The sequence below is a fragment of the Apus apus genome, chromosome 10 (genome assembly GCF_020740795.1).
Source record: "Apus apus isolate bApuApu2 chromosome 10, bApuApu2.pri.cur, whole genome shotgun sequence".
In the NCBI taxonomy this organism is placed as follows: Eukaryota; Metazoa; Chordata; class Aves; order Apodiformes; family Apodidae; genus Apus; species Apus apus.
The window spans coordinates 19,219,836-19,239,342 of NC_067291.1; the positions used below are offsets into that span (position 1 = coordinate 19,219,836).

Sequence of the window (19,507 nt, forward strand, 5' to 3'; positions counted from 1 at the left end):
GCCGCTGCCCGCCCGGGCGGGGCGGCCCCGTCCCGGCAGCACTTATCGGGGAGCTGCCCCGGAAGGGCCCGCCCGTGGGCGGGCAGAGCGCGGAGGGCGGAAGCGCTGCGGCGGCTGCAGGGAGGGTCCGGCTCCCGCTCGCAGTCCTCGGCCTCCCCCCGGCGCACCCCACCATGGGCACCCGCGATGACGAGTACGACTATCTCTTCAAAGGTGAGGGCCGCGCCGCCTCGTCCCCGTGGCCATCGGCGGGGTCACCTTCCTGAGGGGCTGTTGGCGGGGGGCGGGGAGCGGCCTCTTCAGCTCAGCCAGCCCTCGGGCGGGCTGTGGAGAGGGCCGCTCCCGCCGCTGCCGCCGCCTCAGCGCCCCGAGCGCGGGGTGCGGGGCCCGGGGTGCGGGGCCCGCTTGCCGCTGCCCGGCCAGGCCGCCTGACCGAGCTGTGGGGCGGGGACGGGGGCGGGGGGCTCGGGCCAGCCCCTTGCCGGCCTTGCCGGCGTGAGGCGGGGGCCGCGCTTCTTTCGCCGACATCTGCTCGGGTGTTTCTGGAGCTGGATGGCCGGGCTGTGCTGGGCCTTGCTGCCGGCCCCCGGGCGCTGCCCAGAGCGTCAGGCTGGTTTCCATAGCCGTGATCTGACCTGTCTGCCTCTGGTCCGAGGCTTCGGCTCCCTGAGGAGGCTGAGGCGATTTCCAGCCTGCTGGGATGGTGAGCAGAGATCACCAGAGGGGATGTCCGGGCTTGTCAAGGGCTGCTGTCTTTCCCACAGGCCTGTAAAGTGAATGGGTGACATGCTTAGCTTTGGTAGATGATGCAGCTGATTTCATTAAGTAGCATTATTTGCCGCCTTCTGCGTTCTGAGCCCTTCGCGAGGAGGGAATGTGACTGGTGCTTCACACCCGGTGGTTTCTCCTCCAGTCCTGGGACCCAGCAGGGAGAGGCGGGAATACCTTGTTTCCCGGGACTGCTGCCCCACAGCAGCGAGCTGGGTTAAAATGTTGCAGGTTGTAGTTAACTACTCGGTCTTCACACAGAGCAAAATGCCAGCCTGCTCTAGAGGCTGGTAAAATACGCTGTGGGTCGTGTATGGAAATGATAACGCTTTGAAGTTGACTGTCCAGTTTTGTTTTGGTTTGTGTTTTTTTTTAATCTGACTGCAAATGCAAGCAAAGTATTGTAAAAAATAGCTGTTTATTGTCATGTAGTATTGTAAATTTGAATTTAGGATTTAGTGTTGCTTGTTACATCATAATGGTGAGAGACCCAGTGCTTGTCATGAAACTTAGGTAAAAGGAAACATCAATGGTTTTTTTTTTTCTGTCCTTGAGCTCTTGTAATAGCCTTGAGGAACTGCCTATTTTGTTGTTGCCTGCTTTAACTAACTGCCATGTGGAAGTGGCATTATTTCTAACTATAAATCAGTCAACCATACTGCTATTAAAATCAAATCAGGAAGTACCTGGAAGGGCCTTTTACCTCAGGTGGCAGCAAGGGCCTTGCTGACCACTAGTTTAATCACATCAAGCAATTTTATTGTAGGCACTTACGTGTACAAGTTATCAAAACCATTGCATTACTTTTTTATACTGTTCTGTCAGCGTGCTTACAGTTAATGTTTTGGCTGTGAAGACCTGAGAATATCAGTGAGGCAGAGTTTGTTGGGAGAGCTCCTATCTTTTAGTAGACTTGCTTCCTTAATGTAATTGGGAAATGCTAGAGTTGGGATCCAACTATATAGAAAATTTAAAAGCTAGTTTAATTGATTGCCCTTCCTAAAGTCTCTTCACTTTAGATGAGTTTATAGAAGCTGTTGGGAGTGCAGTTATGAAAATGGTGTTGGAAGATGAAGCAATTCAGGTTTTGCAGAGCTGAAGCAGACTGCAGGAAGGGGATGCAGTGTCACATAACTGGGATTAATGTGGCAGCTGAAATAACAAATGCAGAGCAATACAAATTGTGGAAACTTTTGTAACTTTGCAGAGGTGGTTCTAAAAAAGCTGTCACCACTCTGGAATGATATCTAAATTATTGCAGAAGTAGGTCTCTGAAATGAGTGTGTCATTACTAGACACTGGTCAAAAAAGCATGAGGTAGGTAGAAACTTGGCAAAGGAAATGAGAACTCAAGGGGGAACATTAAGCTGATGTTTGAAACTGAGAATTTTTTTGGGAAATGCAGGCAGGATGGGCATGCCCATTTTGAAAGTGATATTGTAGAATTAAAATTATGGAGAAGGGCATAAAAATAATCAGAAGAGAGACCTACTGGATTCATATCCCTTATACCGATGTACAGTTTTATCAAAACTAAAACAGTGAGGAGTATGGGCAAATAAGTATATACTATTTGTCTGATTTCCCTGGATATCTGTAATGCTTCTTTTATTGACTAGCAGGTGGAAACAAAAGGACAAAGTCTTACAGAAGGCATATGCAAATTTTGGAGTGGTGCATTGCTGTAAATGCTATAAATGGGTTTGAAAGGCTGCACAAATGTGTAGGGGCAGAAAAATGTCTATTGGGGCGTTTCAGTGTGATGGTTACAGTGGGAAGTCTGAAGGTATTGCTTGTTTGAAGATGCAAGGGCTTGCCAGGACAAAGATTAGCCTGTTTTGTCACACATAATATTTCTCAGACAGGCTGGGTGTTGATCTATGAGGACCCTTAATCCAGTAGGACAGTTCTCCTGGGTTCATGAACTTGAAAGGGTGTGGTAGGTTGGTGAAACTGAATTCAGAGTTTGACTTGGTTTAAAATAATTGAGTGATATGCTCTAGTGTAGCTGCCTTTTACTACTCTGAAGTTAAACTGCTACATGTCTATTTATGCAAGACCTCTGGTTTTATCCTGTCAGCCACTGACAGCAGCTGTAGGTCACAATCTGGCTGACTCTGCTGCTGGATGTAAGCTGAGCTCATCTATGCTGCTGTACCATAAATTCTTAGTACCTGGTACAAAATACCCCTCTCCTGACCCTGTTGCAACAGTTCATCATGTGCTAAAGCCTAAGCCTAGCTTGTAAAAAGACAATTTCTGGTAAATTCTTCTTGTCCAGCTACACATCTTTGTATTCTTCCATACCTTTTGGGTTTAGTTGAGAGCAGCTCCTACTGTTCCCAGCGCTGGACTTGAGGAACTTCAGATGCATGAAGTCCACTTCGTAGAAATCTTGCTCTAATTTTAATGAGAGGGGAAAAAAGAGGATATTACTTTATTACTTAATAAATTAAGCCTGGCTTAAATGCAGGAACTTTTTACTCTATTTCATTAAAGTAACATACTTGCAGTAGATGAGTTGTTATTGAAGTAGCCCTCCCTTGTAGATGTCTCCAGTGGTTCTTACGGACAAAGCTTGAGAGGATTGTGTCTGCACCTTGACCATCTGGAACTCTGGATTTGGGGTCAGATTTCTCATTTCTTAACATGGACCTGACCTGCAGTGACACTCAGCTTATTGTTAAGCAAAACTCCAATTTCAGCTGTCTGTTTTCTGCTTTGTCTCATGTTAATTTCTCCAGCTTTTCCCTTTGATGGAAGTGCTCTGAAACAGAATAAAATGGTTGGTTTGAGTTTTAGAAAACATTTCTTTTCTTTTCTTGTGTGTTTAGAGAAATTTTTAGGGGAAAATGGTTCCAAGACACCTATTGGCTTGGCAGTAGTAGCAGGCCCTGTGTCCTCACTGTGTTAGATGTGGAGGCACTTTTGTGCTGTAAGAAACCTGCTGGTGTGGCCATTTTACTGCAGAGGTGTTTGGTGGCCCAGCTCTGTGTTATGTGTTGTATGTACAGGTAATGAGTGATCCCTACTCCAAAGTGCCTTTGAGATGCCAGTTCTCTGTGTGACAGGAAATGGGTGACTAAAACGGGGGCACAGGTGGGGAGGTGGATTGATGTACGACATGGTCGTGTTGGGTTTATCACCTACTACCTGCAAGGCGTAGAATCAGGTAATCTCATTCATGTTTCCTTTAAACTCCAACTGAAGTGGGCAGGAAGAGATGTTCTTCTGGGAGTTGTGGAAATGTGTCCTTTATTTATTTTTCTCTTAGCAGAGCTCAATGTAGAGGTGAGTGTTTTTAGGAATTGTAATTCCCTAGTGCTCATGTACTTGTTTTAAATGGTGGAATATGTGACTTGTGTAACAACTCTTACCATAGGCAATACAAACTAGACTTTCTGTTTTCAACCTGACTAGTTTGTCAATAACATATTTCATGAGATAGTTGAAATTTTGAGTAAATACATTATTAGTTGTTTAACAGAAATAAAAAACTGAGTGAGCTGTAATGTTGGTCAAAAATTAATAATATTTTCTTGACATAGTTCTCTAAATTATTTTTCCTGCAACTTAGGAAATGGAATTCTTACTTGGTCTTCTACTGAAGTAAAACTGGAATTACAGAATGAAATCCATACACAAGTGTGGAATTCATACTATTTTTATTTTTTTTTCCCCACCAAATGCTTGTCTTAAACCTTTGGGTTTAAGGCTGTTAGTGCTGTAGGTAGTCAAATGAATTGATTTAAAGCAGGCAGTTGCAAGTACTGAACTGGCACATCACTAAACCAGTAAAAATGACTGGTTAGTTGTAGTCACCTGGGGCAGGGAAAATCACTTTCATGACTTTCAGAATGTGGCAATACAAATCTCCCCTGATTGCAGAGCTTTCTAAGGTGCTGGTCCAAAGAAAGTTATTGAGATTTTCAAGAATAGGTCTTGTGGCTAAACTTGCTTAAACCTTTCCTCCAGATGTTCCTCTCTTCCAGTACTGATGTCATTTGCTGATGATGCAAAGGTGGGTGCTACAGGAGAAAGCCAGAGCTTAGCATGGGAAGGGCTGATGAGGACTGCAGGCCTCCAAATGGAGTGGGATTCCCAATGTAAGGTTTTATACCTGAGGACTCACAGGAATTTGGTAAATTAAGAGCTTGTCAACTTTATAAAAGCTAGAATAATTAGGTCAAATCATAGGCAGACTGAACCATCAATGTGATATGGTCAGGAAAAGGTAATTCCAGCTCCAGGTATGTCTGGTAGACATGGAAATATTGAAGTCCCTGTATATGTCATAGGGAGATCTTGCCTAGAATAATGTGTGTGGAAAAGAAATTGAAAAATTAGTAGGAAGGATGTTTTGGGAAAAGGATGGTCTGTTTATAAGGAAACATTTGAGAGGCTGGCTTATTTAGCTAGCAGAACAAAGCTGAGAGAAGAGGTGGTTGCTTTCTGTACATACCCCAGTGTAAACACCACTGGGAGAAGAAAGTAATAAGCTAATGGACAATGCTGGCACACGAACACCACCATCAGCTGACCACTAATTTCTTCTGAAAATTAGAAGGCAATTTCTAACCATTAGGAGTGAGTTTCTGGAAGAAAAGCCGAATAAAACTGCATGTGCAGGAACAATTAGCTTCAACATGAAACTAGATAATGTCATTTCCCTCCCAGAAACTGTTTGCCTGGGATAGTTAGAGTGGGACTCAAGCCATCTAGAGTCATTCCTACGGTATTGCTAGGCTAAGAATATAATGGGAACACTATGTAGTATAAAATATCAAAATGAGGTGGTTTGGTAAGGAAAGCAAAATTAATACTCTGAGTGGCTGTTAAAGCTGTTTCAGTTCATAACTGTATTCAAAGAGTGATACTTGCTCAGACTGGCAGAAATGCAAAAGCATGAGGAGTCTTAGTCGCCTGCTGACATTGCAAGTTGTTCTTGTGTCCATGTCTAAGAGGAGCTGCTGTGGCCCAATTAAGTAGAGGAAATGGCTGACTTCAAGGAGGAAAGTCTAATTCTTTCCTCTTCTAATTGGGACTTATTAATCTGGTGCTGGAAACCATTCAGAACATAAGCAGCATGGGAAGAAAACCCTGGCAGAGGAATTAAAATTATTGGTATTGTTAAATGGCTCCGAAGCTGTGCTTTGAAATACGCACTGAACAACACAAATACGGTTGAGGGGAATACTTAACAGGTATGTGATGTATCCTGCTGGGAAGAGGAAATGATGTATGAGGACTGTTCTTGTGTAGGGAAGTTATTGGCTGCTGGCAGAGCTAATGCTGGGTGGTGGCAGGACTAAAGTGTGCAAAGGGAGTTGGCAACTTTTCCCTTGTAGGAACTTGCTGTTTGTAACACATCCCAGTGAATACAAATATGATGTCATCTAAAACTGTGACCTAAACCCGCCAAAATAATATTGAAGAACTTATTTGCCAATGAAAGTGGAAAGCTATGGCAGTTTGCCTGGTGGTGATGATGCAACCAGGTGCCCTGTCCCCTGCACTGAGTTTATTGTGGTTTAGTGTCTGGTGTGCCAGCAAAGCTGCTGGGCTGTGGCAGGGCAGCTGGTGCTGAGTGGTGCTGACCTCTTGCTTAGGAAAGCTGAACCCTGCTTGCATTCAGCATACCTGCTTGCCACCTATCTGCACTGGTGATCTTTAGAAAAAGGAGGGGTTAACCCAGCCACTCTGTGCTTGATGCAACTTCTGTAGCTTGGCTGGCTGTGTGCTGAGTCAGCTGGCAGAGGAAGCTGGAAAGATGTTTGTTTTGATGAAGTGTTCTACACAAGTCCAGGTTTGAAGCTAGCATTTGATGCAGTTTTCATTTTATTGGAGGGTGTTTAAAAGGCACTGCTCTGCCCTTGCAGTCAGAGAAAATCCCATTTATCAGAATTGTTTTGCATTATTTAAATAGAAGATGGTGTCCAGAGGGCTGCTGTGCCATGCAGCAGCAGATGGGAGTATTTGTGCTGCTAGACTGAGACTCGGTGGGGGTTTCTCATGTGATTTCAGTGTGTTTGGTGAACTCATTCCTCTGTTGTACCACACAGAATCTTTAACACTGTGTTGCAGTGTCTTAACTGTTAAATGATGTATGTTACTGAGAAAGTATTTCTGTTTTTTCAAAGCAAGCATAGCCACAGCATTTTTTTGTCACCCGAGTGTGCACTTTACTTGCACTGGCCTTGATTCACTGCCAAACTTAAAAGTTATCAGCTTTTCTTCTCAAGGATCTTACTTGTCCTCTTTTCCTCCATTTCCTTCTGTTACCAGTTCAGTACCTTATCTTCCTTAAAGGCCTAAGATCCTCCCCAGAGGCTCCTGGTGTCACTCAGGGGTGTGAATGTGTTTCATCCAATGGCCTGCATCTCGCTTGTGAGTTTTAAGTTACACTTAAACTTGCCTCTTTCAACTCGGCCTTACAGGATATTGCAGCAAATCCTCATTACACTTTTCTTCCTGTAGGAACTGATCTTTAAACCTTCTGTCAATGTCTTGCCAAGCTGAATCCCCCCAGTTAGTTTGCTGGGCGCTGATGCTAGGGAAGGGGGAGTGGATGGTGGCTCTGACTGAGGCCCAGCAATACCCCAGCAACATTTTGGAGCAGTTTCAGGCTCTGGCCTGGTTGTGTGGTGTGTTTTTTTTGTTTTGTTTTTTTTTTCATTCTAGTGTTGTTACAAGAGTGTGAAATCCAAATTTTGCAGTGACAGCCATGTATATTCTTACTGGAGGAGGAATGTTCTTCCAGGTTGGACAAAAGAGACTGGAATGTAACAAGTAAAAGTCGAGTCTAAGGTCAAAATGCTGGTGAATGTGGCAGCTCTGGTTTTCTAGAAATAGCAAGACTTAGACAGTAGACCCATTACAAGGGTGATAGTTATGCCATATTTTCCCCCTTCATTCTGGAAAATAATTTTTTTTTTTGCAGGTGATTGTCAGTGTATTGTCTACATCTGGAATCTGATTCTCATGTCACTTTTGTCTTGTAGTTGTACTTATTGGAGACTCTGGAGTAGGCAAGAGTAACCTTCTCTCTCGATTCACTCGCAATGAGTTTAACTTGGAAAGCAAAAGCACCATTGGAGTAGAGTTTGCAACAAGAAGCATTCAAGTTGATGGGAAGACAATAAAGGCTCAGATCTGGGACACAGCCGGGCAGGAGCGATACCGAGCTATAACATCAGCGTGAGTGACTGTTTCTATGGCTGAAGCTTTTGCTCAGGGGGGTGATTTTGGGCTCTTCAGTTCCTCAGAAGCTGCAAACAGGAGGTGTTTGTATTTTAGCATGTAATAATCTGCAACCTATGATGAGAGGAAGCTTAAATATTATTCAGCCCAGACACTTCATATAGTGTGTCCCTGCACAAACTGATTTGCTTAGTGCTCTCATGATATGTAACTGGAGGCATTTCAAGCCTAGAATGTGAGAGCTTTGAGAGACTCATTTCAATGCAAGTGATTGATAAAGTATTATCAAGGAGTTTTTATCAGAGGTAAACTAAGACCAGAAACCCTTCTGTAGCAGCAAGGAAAGACTGCTCACTTTGTGTGCTTATTTAATTGGGAAAAAACAGCATAGACAAAGCTGGATTTAAGTAAAGCTGGAGGTAGTTGTGGGGTGGGAGAACACAGTCTGGTTCTTTTTTAGTGTGTTATTTTGCCTCTCCCTTGTCTGAAAGGATACCAGCTGTGGCCTTTTGTAAAGGGAATAGATCAGGTTGACGTTTTTATGATCCAGTGAGTCATTCTAAAGTCTCTTTATCACCACGGGCTGTGCCCATACTGCACCCACAGTGATGGGTGGGGGAGACTTGTCAGGAATAGATCAAAGGTTGAAGGTGACAGTAACTCCTCACAGACTCCAGAGCTTCTTTTTTGGGATCCAGGGTTCTACCCACAACCATGGGGCTTGGCCTATTCCCTAGACTCGGAGCTGTCCTGCTGCTCTGGTGGCCCTGTGGCATAACTCTAGTCTGGATGCTTTACTTCACTGTTTGCAGTCCCACATACCCTGCTCCTGGATGTTTAATTTTTGTAGAGCTGTCTTAGCAATAGCCATTTCCCATTTCTGCACAGTAACTTGTCTCTTTTAATCATGATGTTTCTTGCTGGTTCTCCTCACATGTCTGTTCACCCACAGGTACTACCGTGGAGCTGTGGGGGCGTTGTTGGTCTATGACATTGCCAAGCACCTCACCTACGAGAACGTAGAGCGGTGGTTGAAAGAGCTGCGAGACCACGCTGACAGCAACATTGTCATCATGCTGGTGGGAAACAAGAGTGACTTGCGCCACCTGAGGGCAGTCCCTACAGATGAAGCCAGAGCTTTTGCAGGTTGGTGAGCTCAAAATAATTTTATTTCCTATTGCTAACTGTCTGGGGAATGTGTCTGCTCCGTCTTGGCTGCACGAGTGTGTGGGTAGGAGGAAAGAGAGCACTGCTGCTGATCCTCTTCTGTGTCACATTCTGGTGTTTGCCTCCATTTAGTTCAGTCAGAAAGGAAGCCTTGTGGAACATGCATGCTGGTGTGGTTTCAAGAATAGGCCAGAGGCACTCGAAGATTTCAAACCAGATTCATTCTCTTGCCTGTGCATTGCTTTTCTTGCAGAAACTCTGCCTGTGGCTTTAGGTTGGAGTTTCTTGTATGGTGGTAGCTTTGCATCTGTGTATTCTTTGTACCAACTGATCTGGAGCCCTGCCCAGATGCCTGTGGCTGAACAGACTTTCATTAAACTGGCTTTTGACTCTTGTTAGATAATTAACAATTATCTGTGAAAAATAATTCTAGATTCTGTAAATCTTGCATTGTTTTAGGCCAAATTTCTTTCATCTGGGACTGTAACTGGTTTCTTACATTAAGGTTTGCTGTAGTTCCTTTTGCAGAGTTTCTGGGCAGTGAGGATCCCTGCCTGCAGGTGGGGGAATATAATTTTCCCCTTTCCTCTGCCTCCCATGTGGCTTCCCCTGTTAAGTAAGCTGCCATGACATTCTAGCAGGTGGGAGGTGGAGAAACTTTGAGGTTCAAGAAAACCCAGGAAGCTTCCTCACACAATTCTTCAAAGTGCAGCAAGTCCTCACTTTCAGTGGTGCAGGAAGGTGTGCCTCAAAGTAACAGAGCACTGGACTGAGCCCCGTGCTTGGGGAGGAGGGTAAATTCTAACATTGGTGTTGGATGCTGTTGCTTTCAAATCACGTAAAGGGTGAAAAAACCCACAACTTTTTATACTTGATACCTGTGCATCTCATCAGGAACACCACAAATATAACCTGGTACAGAATTTTTTCCAGATGGCAAACAGAGATGTAATGTACTGGTCTAATTACAGTATTTCTGTCCACACAGAGAAGAATGGTTTGTCATTTATCGAGACGTCTGCTTTAGACTCTACAAATGTGGAAGCAGCTTTCCAGACTATTCTGACAGGTGAGTCATCCACTGCTTTGTTTCAACGGGGAAGGGCAGAAGGCTGCTCAGATATGATGCAAATAGGCATTTCCCTGCCTATTGTTTTAAATTTTGCTATTTAATAATTCTTATCAGCCATAAGATTTGGGGTCCAGTTTCAAAGTGTTACAGTTGGAAGATCAGCCTTGAACTCAGGAATGAGTCCTGGTTCACTTTGATCTGCCCGATTTTTTTAGTCAGCCCAGTCTGTGTTTCAGCTTCACATTTGTCTAAGGTGTAGGGAGTGCCCATGGGAGAGAATTGTCTCAGGCAAGCGTCAAATTAAAACAGCCAGTGTTTATCAGAGGAAAAGTCAATCTAGTTTGTTTCTGTCTTTATTGGTGACCATAGCAGTTGCCAAGAGAAGGATGAAACAGTAGAGAACCTGTCTTAGAACACTACTGGTAATCTGAGACATAATGGCTTCTGAGCTGCAGGGTAGTCACTGTCATGGCATTTCATAGTCCTGGCTGGACTTGTGGCCTCTAATGTGATGACAGTGAGTGCTGCATTTCTTAGGCTCTGTGGATAAAGTACTTCCTTTTGGTTGAAACCCTTTATTTAGGTAGACCAAAATTGTTAAGACTCTGAGACATTCAACTTGGAGCTATGTGGGAGACCTTAACTTAACCATGGCTTATAAAGGACAGGGTAGGAATTCACAAATTGGTGGAAATGATTAGCTGTCATGGGACATTTGTACTGCTGTGTACCCATCAGCTGTAGCCAGGGCACAGTTGGACAACAGTGCTGTGTGGGTTTTTGAGTTTTGTCATTCCCACCTTTTGCAAATGCCCCTCCAAGTCTCTAGTCTGGGTCCTCAAAACACCTGAGACTCCTCTGTTTTGGTGTCTCTCTGTTCTAGCTGTGCCAGGGAGCCTCTCAGTTGTCTGCAAGTGCCTGCAACATGTTTCCCAGTTGCAAATTTAAACTCTCTCCTTCCCAGTGTAGCACATGCCAGGCTACGTCATCTGCTTGCTATGAGCAGCAGCCCCACTTCTAAACTGTGTGGCTGTCTTAATCAGATCTCAGTGCTGTGACATTGGCACCTATCTAGTTTTGATTTTTTTTTTTCCTCTTTGTTAGCTAATTTAATTTTTTTTAAAAAAAAACACACCAAACAGCACTTGCTAGTGATACTGGAACATGCAGGTGAGGAGGCAGCTAAGAGGCATCCATTAGGTCCTGGTTCCGTTGTGCTTTTTACAGTAAATTATTGGCAGGAAAGCTGGTGTATCTATGTCAGATGAATAAACAGTGCACAGGGATGCTTGTAAGCTCACTGCTTCTTGCAATACTGGGACTGCAACTTGGGTTTGTTTCCTCTTCAGCTGAACCATGTGGTTCCCTTTTAACTTCAGTGTAGTCATTTAGTTGTAACTCAATATTGCACAAATTAAAAAAAAAAGAGAAATTATGTTGGCTTATACATTTACTCCCTACGTGACTAACTAATTATGCTATCAGAGGGTGGATGGCTAAGGAGTGGCTGAATATGATTGTATCTGGGATGCCTGCTGGATTTCCTGTTTCATTCACCTACCTATAGGCAATCCTGTCAAAATCCTCATGAATTTGGACATGGATTTTTCAGGAGAAAGACATTTTTGTTGCTTACTTGTAACTGCTAAAACCTGACACTTCTTCCTTTATGCACGTGTCCTTGGTAGCCCCTCTCATCTCAGAAGCACCCAGTTTGAATTTTGAGGTCAGATTCTGGCCAGATGTACTCTGTGTAAAGTTGAACAGCCTTGCTGCCTGTGCTTTTGGTTTACAGAGGGGATCAGGGCTCTCAGATGAATGTTAGTTAATTAGCTTTCATACTCTTTCAGCACCAGAGCTGGAATATAATAAAACAGAGCTGGAAATCTATCAGACATTGTTTATCCCCTCCCAAGGTGGCTCTCATAGCCAATAGTAACTGATCACCTGATTGCCCCATCTCTTTTTGGACCATTCAGTTCTCTTAACAGTGACAGCTGAAAAGGTGGAAAGTTTGCTGCCTGCCCTGGGTGCTGCCTCACTGCCACAGAGCTGTGACACCCTGGGGACATACTGCTGTTGCCATGGGGAAGCAGTTTACCTTCTGGGCACAGGCTGGGCTGTTGCTTTATCTCTCCTCATATGTTTCCAACAGTACCTTTTATTCCAGAAGTTATTTTGCATTCTCACTGGCAGAGGTTTGATTATTTTTCTCTAGTTTAATTTTTCTGTAAGGGAGAACAGTCTGTAATGGGAGAACAAGAGATTAAAACGGTGGACAGATTGTTGAGGCTGTTGCTTTTCCACAAACGTTGGTGTTCCCTGCATGTTGCTCTGGTATTGTTTTGGGTTCAGAGCTCTTGGGTATGTGGACAGGATTCTTGTTCAGGAGGAACTGGCTCAACTATGCTGGAAGAAGCACTTTAGCTGATTAGTGGGCATGTGGCTTGCTCCAGACAGGAGCTCCTGTTTCAGGGAGATAAAGATGAAGTAAATAATGCATTAGCAGCAGGTTGGCTCCATCTTGGCTGTGACTGGCATGCTAAGGATGAATGTTCTGCCAATAAACTTCTCGATAACACTTCACAGCTGGCTTTTTCTGTTAATGATTTCTGTTAATGATTTGAAGGAAAGAGGGGAGCAGTCATCTGAGGAATGTGGCTTTCCGAGTGACCCTGCAGAATCTTGGGTAGTCTGTATTTGGCAAGGCTGCCTCCAAGTGTGGTGCCTGCAGGTGGAATGCTCCCTGTCCTTTGAAGAAGGAGGTTGGTGGAGCCAGCAGGTTTGCCACAGGCTGCCAGTGGAGGTGTCTGACAGAAGGGGCAGGGCATGCTGCTGCACCAGCTGGGCTAGTATTTGCAGTGCTGGGAACTCTACAGCAGAGACATCCCAGGCTGCTGTAGCAAAACTGCTTTCTTCTCCAGCCTTGCTGAAGCTGGTCTGGCTGGGACAGTGCTGGGAATTTTAAGTGCTTCCCTTGGAAGTGTAGCTGGGTCTGTAAACTTATCCACACCTAGATCCTCAGATTAAGCCATTTTGAATGGATGGCTTTGGGCATGGGAAATATGGATCCATTATAGTTCACACAGCCTAAGTATGTAATTTGCTGTTCTTACAGGTGGAAGAAGGGGGAGAAAGCTTTTCTTTCTTCTCTCTGTATTATGAAGGACTTTTAGAGGATGGTATATCTTAAATTTAGTGGGCTTCCTGTCCTGCTGTGGTTTCCAGATGAGATTTTGGGGACCTTTTCTTTCCTATTGCTCAGAGTAGTGGTCCCTATCCAAATTCTTCTGTTGTAGGATGCCTAGATTTCAAGAACTGATTGTTGTGCACACAAAGCTGCTTTGTATCATCTGGCAATTAGGAGAGACTGGTATTATAATCCTAGCCACTCTGAGCATTCACAGCAGGATAAAACATCCTTAAAGTAAACTGGAGTCTGCCTCCATTCCCTGCCCAGCTCTGTGCTGTCTCTGTTTCTGTGCTGCATTTTGCTGCCATTTCATCTCAAAGGAATCCCATCTCCAAGGAAACAACATCGCAGAGCATCAATGTAAAAAAAAATAAAATCCTGGGATTTCCTCTTGTTGGCTTTGTGCACCTGAAAAGGAATGAAACATGAATGCAGGCTGAGCAGACAGGGACTGGACATGGCCCTCCTAGGCAGCAGTGACACTTGTTCCCAGCTCTTACACTGCAAGGCCTGTCTCACGCAGTGACCAATTATGCAGTGATGCATTCTGCTGAATGTGCTCTTCATAAGCTCTCATTCAGTTACTGAGCACAGCATAAAGTGTAGTGTCTTCATTAAAAACCACGTCTTCGTTAGCCTGGCATGCCCTGGTGCACACCAGTTTCAGTGCAGGCTTTGCTGCTGGGTGTTTTGCCCTAGTGAGAGCAGGTTTAAGCTGTTCCCACCTCCCCTTTCATGCCAGCACTGCTCCCTGCAGGGAAAGGCAGGCTTGAGGCATTTAGGCTTCCATTTAGGGCAGTGCTCTGTAGCTGCACAAAGGTTTGCGCTGCAAAGGAGGGCAAAGGGACAGTGAGCAACAATCTTGGGGCTGCTGCAAGGTGATCCAACAGCACAGCTGCTAAATATCCTTGCAGGCCTGCTGGGGAGGCTGTGGAAATGGAGATCATGGGAATATGTTCCCAGAGTCAGAACGGGTAGACAGAGAAATCAGGAGTCAGTGCTGTTAAGGTTGCTTTTAAGGCTTCAGGGCTGTTTGCTGAAGAGGAGGATGCTATACAGAGGGCACCCTGCTGTGAGTCCTTGCCTGGTGAAGGAACTATGTGATGGCTTGTGTTAGGGACTAGTCTGAACTTGACCAGGAAGTTCTCTGGAAAACAGAATTGCTGCTGCTGAAGGTGCTATTAGGGTTTGCAGTAAAGAAGGTGGGCAGGTGCCTCCATTGAATAGGAACAGGCAGTTTTCTGCACTTGGAAATGAACTGTCTACTCTGAGCTGGGGCAGGGCTGTGGAGCAGCAAACTTGTCCTGAAGAATGCAGAGCAGCTCTCTTCTGGGATTTTGTTAGTGGCCAACAGTGCGTGCTGCACACAAATTGTCCCAGAGTAGCTACAAAAGCACTTACTTCAGCTGCACAGAATACAGTGTGTGTAGCACTTCATCCCCAGAAAGGAAATAAAGGATATGAAAATACAACATGGGGAACTCATTTGCAAATTTGAGTTTTAAACCTCAGTTTAACAAGTTTGAAAGTGCTTTAGATGCAGCAAGAAGCTGACCCTGAAAGGAGCTGTGGTCCTCCCGCCTCTGCTCACAGGCTCTCTGCTGAGCAGTGCCGAGTGGCCTGCCACAGGGCAAGGCTGGTCTTTATCTGCAAATTCCCACATGGGGTTGCAGGTTGCTTTAGACATCTGATTTCATGGGATTCACTGAACTTGTGAAGTTACTTTTGCCTAAGATTGCTGGAAAGAAGAGTGAACTCAAGAAAGGGTGAAATAAGAAAGTCCTTTTACGTGTGCAGCTCTTTTTGTTTCCTCTGTGATTTGATCTGTAGCTGAATGTGGATGTAAAATCCAGTTTTCTCAACACTTTATCCTTGTCTGAGTCTGAGCTGTCAGCTGGGAGGCCCAACAGGCAGTTTCTTTCCAAAGGCCACTTGCAAAGACTCATGTCACTTACACACTCCAGCACAGCATCTACGCAAGAGATTTTTATTTTGCCAGCAGCCCCGTGGGTGCGCGCAGCCCTGCTCTTGCTCTTCCTGGGGAGCACCTGGCATCTGTTTGTGTTGGCAGCTGAAATCAGAGCAGGCTTGTTGCATCAAGGGCAAGGTTTTCAAGCCTCGTTTGTCAGGGATCCCTTTGAGCTCCTCAATGCCATCTCTTCTCATTGTGGTAAAAGCAGACACTTAGCTGTGTGATCAGTTCTTGGCAGCAAAGAGGACCTCTCTGCACAAGGTTGCTCAATTTCCAGTACTGAAATGATGTCAGGATGTGAACTAAGCAGCAGCTCATTAAAATTCTAAACAAAAACTACTCACTAATGACAAATTGCTGGTGGAAAAGACATGTCTTGGTTTGGGGTCAGGCGAGGTGTGTGTTTGGACAGTCATTATCCAGCTCATATAAGACTTGAGACCTCCAAAAGAACCTGGACCTTTGCTTTGGTTCACTAGGGTTGTTTGTGAGCTGGGCTCTTCCCTGCATTGCTCTGCAGGAGGATGAAGTGCAGACACCATCTTCTGCAGCCTGGGCTTATCTGAAACCTTCCAGCAGGGCAGTGACCTGGAGCCTGCAAAGTGGGTGTGGGCATCAACTCCCTTCTCTCAGGGGCTCTGCTGCTTGGTGGTGCTGTGGTTTGCTGCCAGCAGGCTTCTCTGGTGTGCAAAGCAGAAGATGTGAGGCTGTCCTTTCAGGGTCAGCTTCTTGCTGAATCTAAAGCACTTTCAAACTTGTTAAACTGAGGTTTAAAACTCAAATTTGCAAATGAGTTCCCCATGTTGTATTTTCGTATCCTTTACTTCTTTTCTGGGGGTGAAGTGCTACACATGCTGTATTCTTTTCTTCTGTGCAGCTGAAGTAAGTGCTTTTGTAGCTACTCTGGGACAATTTGTGTGCAGCATGTTGGCCACTAACAAAATCCCAGGAAGCTGGGCTAGGCTTCAGTGCAGGTGTGCAACATTCCCCACTTGGCAGCGTGCTGGGAGAGGCACAGGCAGTTAACCTGTGCTCTCTGATTTATGCTGGAATTCCTTCATCTGCAGCCCGTGTTTCTTCTCTGTGATTTTGAAATTTAGCTGCACTAACACAGCAAATTTTGTAGGGGGTTTGTGTGCTGCTTAAGGGGCTGAGTCTCCTGTCTTGGGCCCCAATATTCAATTTTTCCTGAAGATTTAAAACTGCTTGGGTGGTAGACAAGCTAGTGGATGTGACAGGCATGCTGAGAGAGAGAAGTTGTCCTTGCAGTCCTATCAGAGAAAGAAACTTTCAGTGGCTCTTTTTAATCCTGCTGTTGTCTGTGGATATGTCAGCAACCAACCTCTGTCCTCAGAGCCTTAGGAACCATCACAAGGAATTGATGGGGAACATAGCTTCTGATTCCTAGCAAAAAAAATCTGTGAATTCTGGCCATTTACTAGCACTTGCCTCAAGGGGGGTAAAATAGTTGTTAAAAAATTAATTTCTTTTGCAAAAAATATAAATATTTTCTTTTCTGAATATAGAAAGCATCACAGTTGAACTTCATGTGAATTCTTCTGTACATGACCTGTGTAGATCCAAATCTTTATATATTTTATGCCTGGTTTCTTCCAGACTTAACTTTCTGGTGTCTTGCTGCTGTACCCATAATGACAAGCTTTTTCTCATCTTCCAGAGATCTATCGTATTGTTTCCCAGAAGCAAATGTCTGACAGACGTGAAAATGATATGTCTCCAAGCAACAACGTGGTTCCCATTCATGTCCCTCCAACCACTGAAAACAAACCAAAGATGCAGTGCTGTCAGAATATATAGAATTGTTCATTCTTTCCTAAAAGGCTGTGTATATTCCCCCCAGTCCAAGATTTAAATATATTTGTAATTCTCATGGTTACTTTATTGTGTTTAGTTACTGCTTATTCCTTCTGAATTTCTCCATGTCTTAAAACACTTTGATTTCAGTGTTTATGATTCTGTTGCTTCTGTGTGGCTGCAGTATTTTCCCAACACCGACTCGTCGGTTTTGAGTCAGTGAATTGGATGGAACTGATCTGATCTTTGCTACATGATGCCTGCTAGTCAGAGCACAGACACCTCTAGTGAGCACTTGGGAGATGTTATTCTGATCCTCTCTAAACAATTACTGTCAAGTTAACTAGGAAAGTATCTCTGGGCAGGACAATCTTTCCTTGTCTTAAGGTGTTGTACACTGCATCTAAGGCTTGATGAAGTGCCCCTTGTTCTGAAGTGCAATTTTAATGTAAGTTAAATGTGTTTGGCTGCATCTTCAGATTGCCAAGTTTTTTGATAGAATATTATGGGGGAGAAAAGAGAATGTTCTGCAAACCAGCAGCAGGGTTCTTGCTTCCTGTGAATGGGCTGTTGTGGCTTGGCACCTGCTGCAGGGGAGGTTGTGATGTGAGGCACAGCTGCTGGGAGGCTGCCAGGGAGACGCTGGTGGGGCTCCGTGTGAGCTGCCTCGTGTGAAGGAAGCCAAAGCACAAGCTGTGTAACTGATCAAGGGTCACTCCAACACTGAAACTTGCAGCATGGTTTTGTGCTGCCTAAGACTTGGCCTCCACAGTGCTGGTGGTATCAGGATTTGAGGATGCCTTTTTTTCTTTCATGGCACACAGACTTGAAGGGGTTTGTCATGTATGACATATCGCATTTATTAATACATGCCATGTTTATTAATCACATGCTTGACTTGATGAAACAGTAACTTCCACAACCTGGCCTTAGTTTTCCATTCTGTTTCATCTGGTATTTTTAAATTATTCCAGTGATTTGGTAAAAGTTTTTTTAACAAAAATATCTGGAGTAGTTTTCATACTGGATGCCTTTCTTTCTGTGCTTCGTTGCTCCGTACAGATCCCGTTTGCTCAGCTTGTTCAGGGATACATGACCTGTGCCTTCTGTCGCTGCACTCGCTGCTTGGCACCCGCTGCGCGCCATTCCCAGACACGCCTTGGAGACTGAGACTTGGGGCTGTAGGCACTGCTTTTCGACAGTATTTAAGAGCTGCTTGTTGTATAAATGCCTGCAGTTATTTATACGATGACAGGGAAGTAGTTGATTGTAGGGGTTGTTGCTCAAACTCTGATGTGACCCACTTGGAACAGCCAAAGCTGGGCAGGCTCCCCCAGCTGCGTTCCGTACCCAACCTTTCTGTCCTGCAGTGCTCATGATGTGTAAGGCACACGGAAGGCATTGCTGTAGTCAGTCAGTTGGTTTGGTGTTTTGTTTTGGTTTGTTTTTTTTAAATCCATTTCTCCTCCTAGTATTAGTTCTGAAGATGCTATTTTGATCTGTTTGTAAATTACTTTGTATTTTATGCATGTACTGTACTTTGATTTGTTATTTTTTTTAGATTGATTTAAAATATATTCATCCATGATTCTAATAAAGAATTACAGGGGACAACTCAGTATGGTGTTGGGTGCACTTTCTGGGAGAACTGGGATTTTGCATGAAGGTTTTTATGTACTGGAAGCTCATCAGCTTCTTGGAACAGGCTGTGAAGAGAGTCTGAAGTGGAAGTACCCCCAGAAAAGGAACTAAAAGGGTCATGTAAGGCAGTTGTTTTCTTTGCTCAGGACAGGCCTGCAGCTTTTGGGGGTTGCTGCAGCCACAGCCATGGGAGTCTGGCAGCTTCAGGGAACTGATGCTCTGAAAAGTCTGTGGGGTTTGCTCTAGTCAGACCCGGGCATGGCTTTTACAAACCTGTTTGTTTTTTTTCCCGCATTATACCAGTAAGAAGATGCTGTGGGACAGCAAATAACTTTCTGCTACAGAAAATGATTTAAGCTTTTTGATCCCACCTTGGTGTCCTGCTGCAGAAGTGGTGCAGAGGAGCCAGCCTGCCCGTGAGGGTGTGTGTGGTGTCCCTGGCTGCAGGAACAGTCACACAGAGGCTGTGAGGTAGTGCTGGGGGCTCTGGGGACAATTTGGGGCCTTTTAGCACTGCAGGTGTCTGAGGATGAGGTGTAAGGCTGGGCCCTTGCTTGCTGCAGGAGCTGCTCTCTGAGCTTTTTCTGGCCAGACTGGAGCATATTTTGGAATTAACAAAATTAGTGGGGTGGCCAGCTTCTAAATTTGTCAACTAGAAATGCAGGATGAGTTTCTCTTT

At 44.7% G+C, this 19,507-nt stretch overlaps 1 protein-coding gene across 1 annotated transcript; it reads left to right on the plus strand.

The window, feature by feature from the left end:
* The first annotated feature begins 78 nt into the window (after window positions 1-78).
* RAB11A (RAB11A, member RAS oncogene family) lies at window positions 79-18,805 on the plus strand. The gene is made up of 5 exons (XM_051628090.1): window positions 79-213; window positions 7,770-7,965; window positions 8,921-9,114; window positions 10,124-10,204; window positions 17,051-18,805. Exons 1-5 carry the CDS (start codon window positions 174-176, stop codon window positions 17,188-17,190), a joined length of 651 nt encoding a protein of 216 aa, XP_051484050.1. The 5' UTR covers window positions 79-173; the 3' UTR covers window positions 17,191-18,805.
* Window positions 18,806-19,507: the final 702 nt, after the last annotated feature.

Coding starts and splice junctions, on each gene's coding strand:
- RAB11A (XM_051628090.1), top strand. CDS start 174: ATGGGCACCCGCGATGACGAGTACGACTATCTCTTCAAAG. Junction 214..7,769: donor GTACGACTATCTCTTCAAAG/GTGAGGGCCGCG, acceptor TTTGTCTTGTAG/TTGTACTTATTGGAGACTCT. Junction 9,115..10,123: donor TGAAGCCAGAGCTTTTGCAG/GTTGGTGAGCTC, acceptor CTGTCCACACAG/AGAAGAATGGTTTGTCATTT.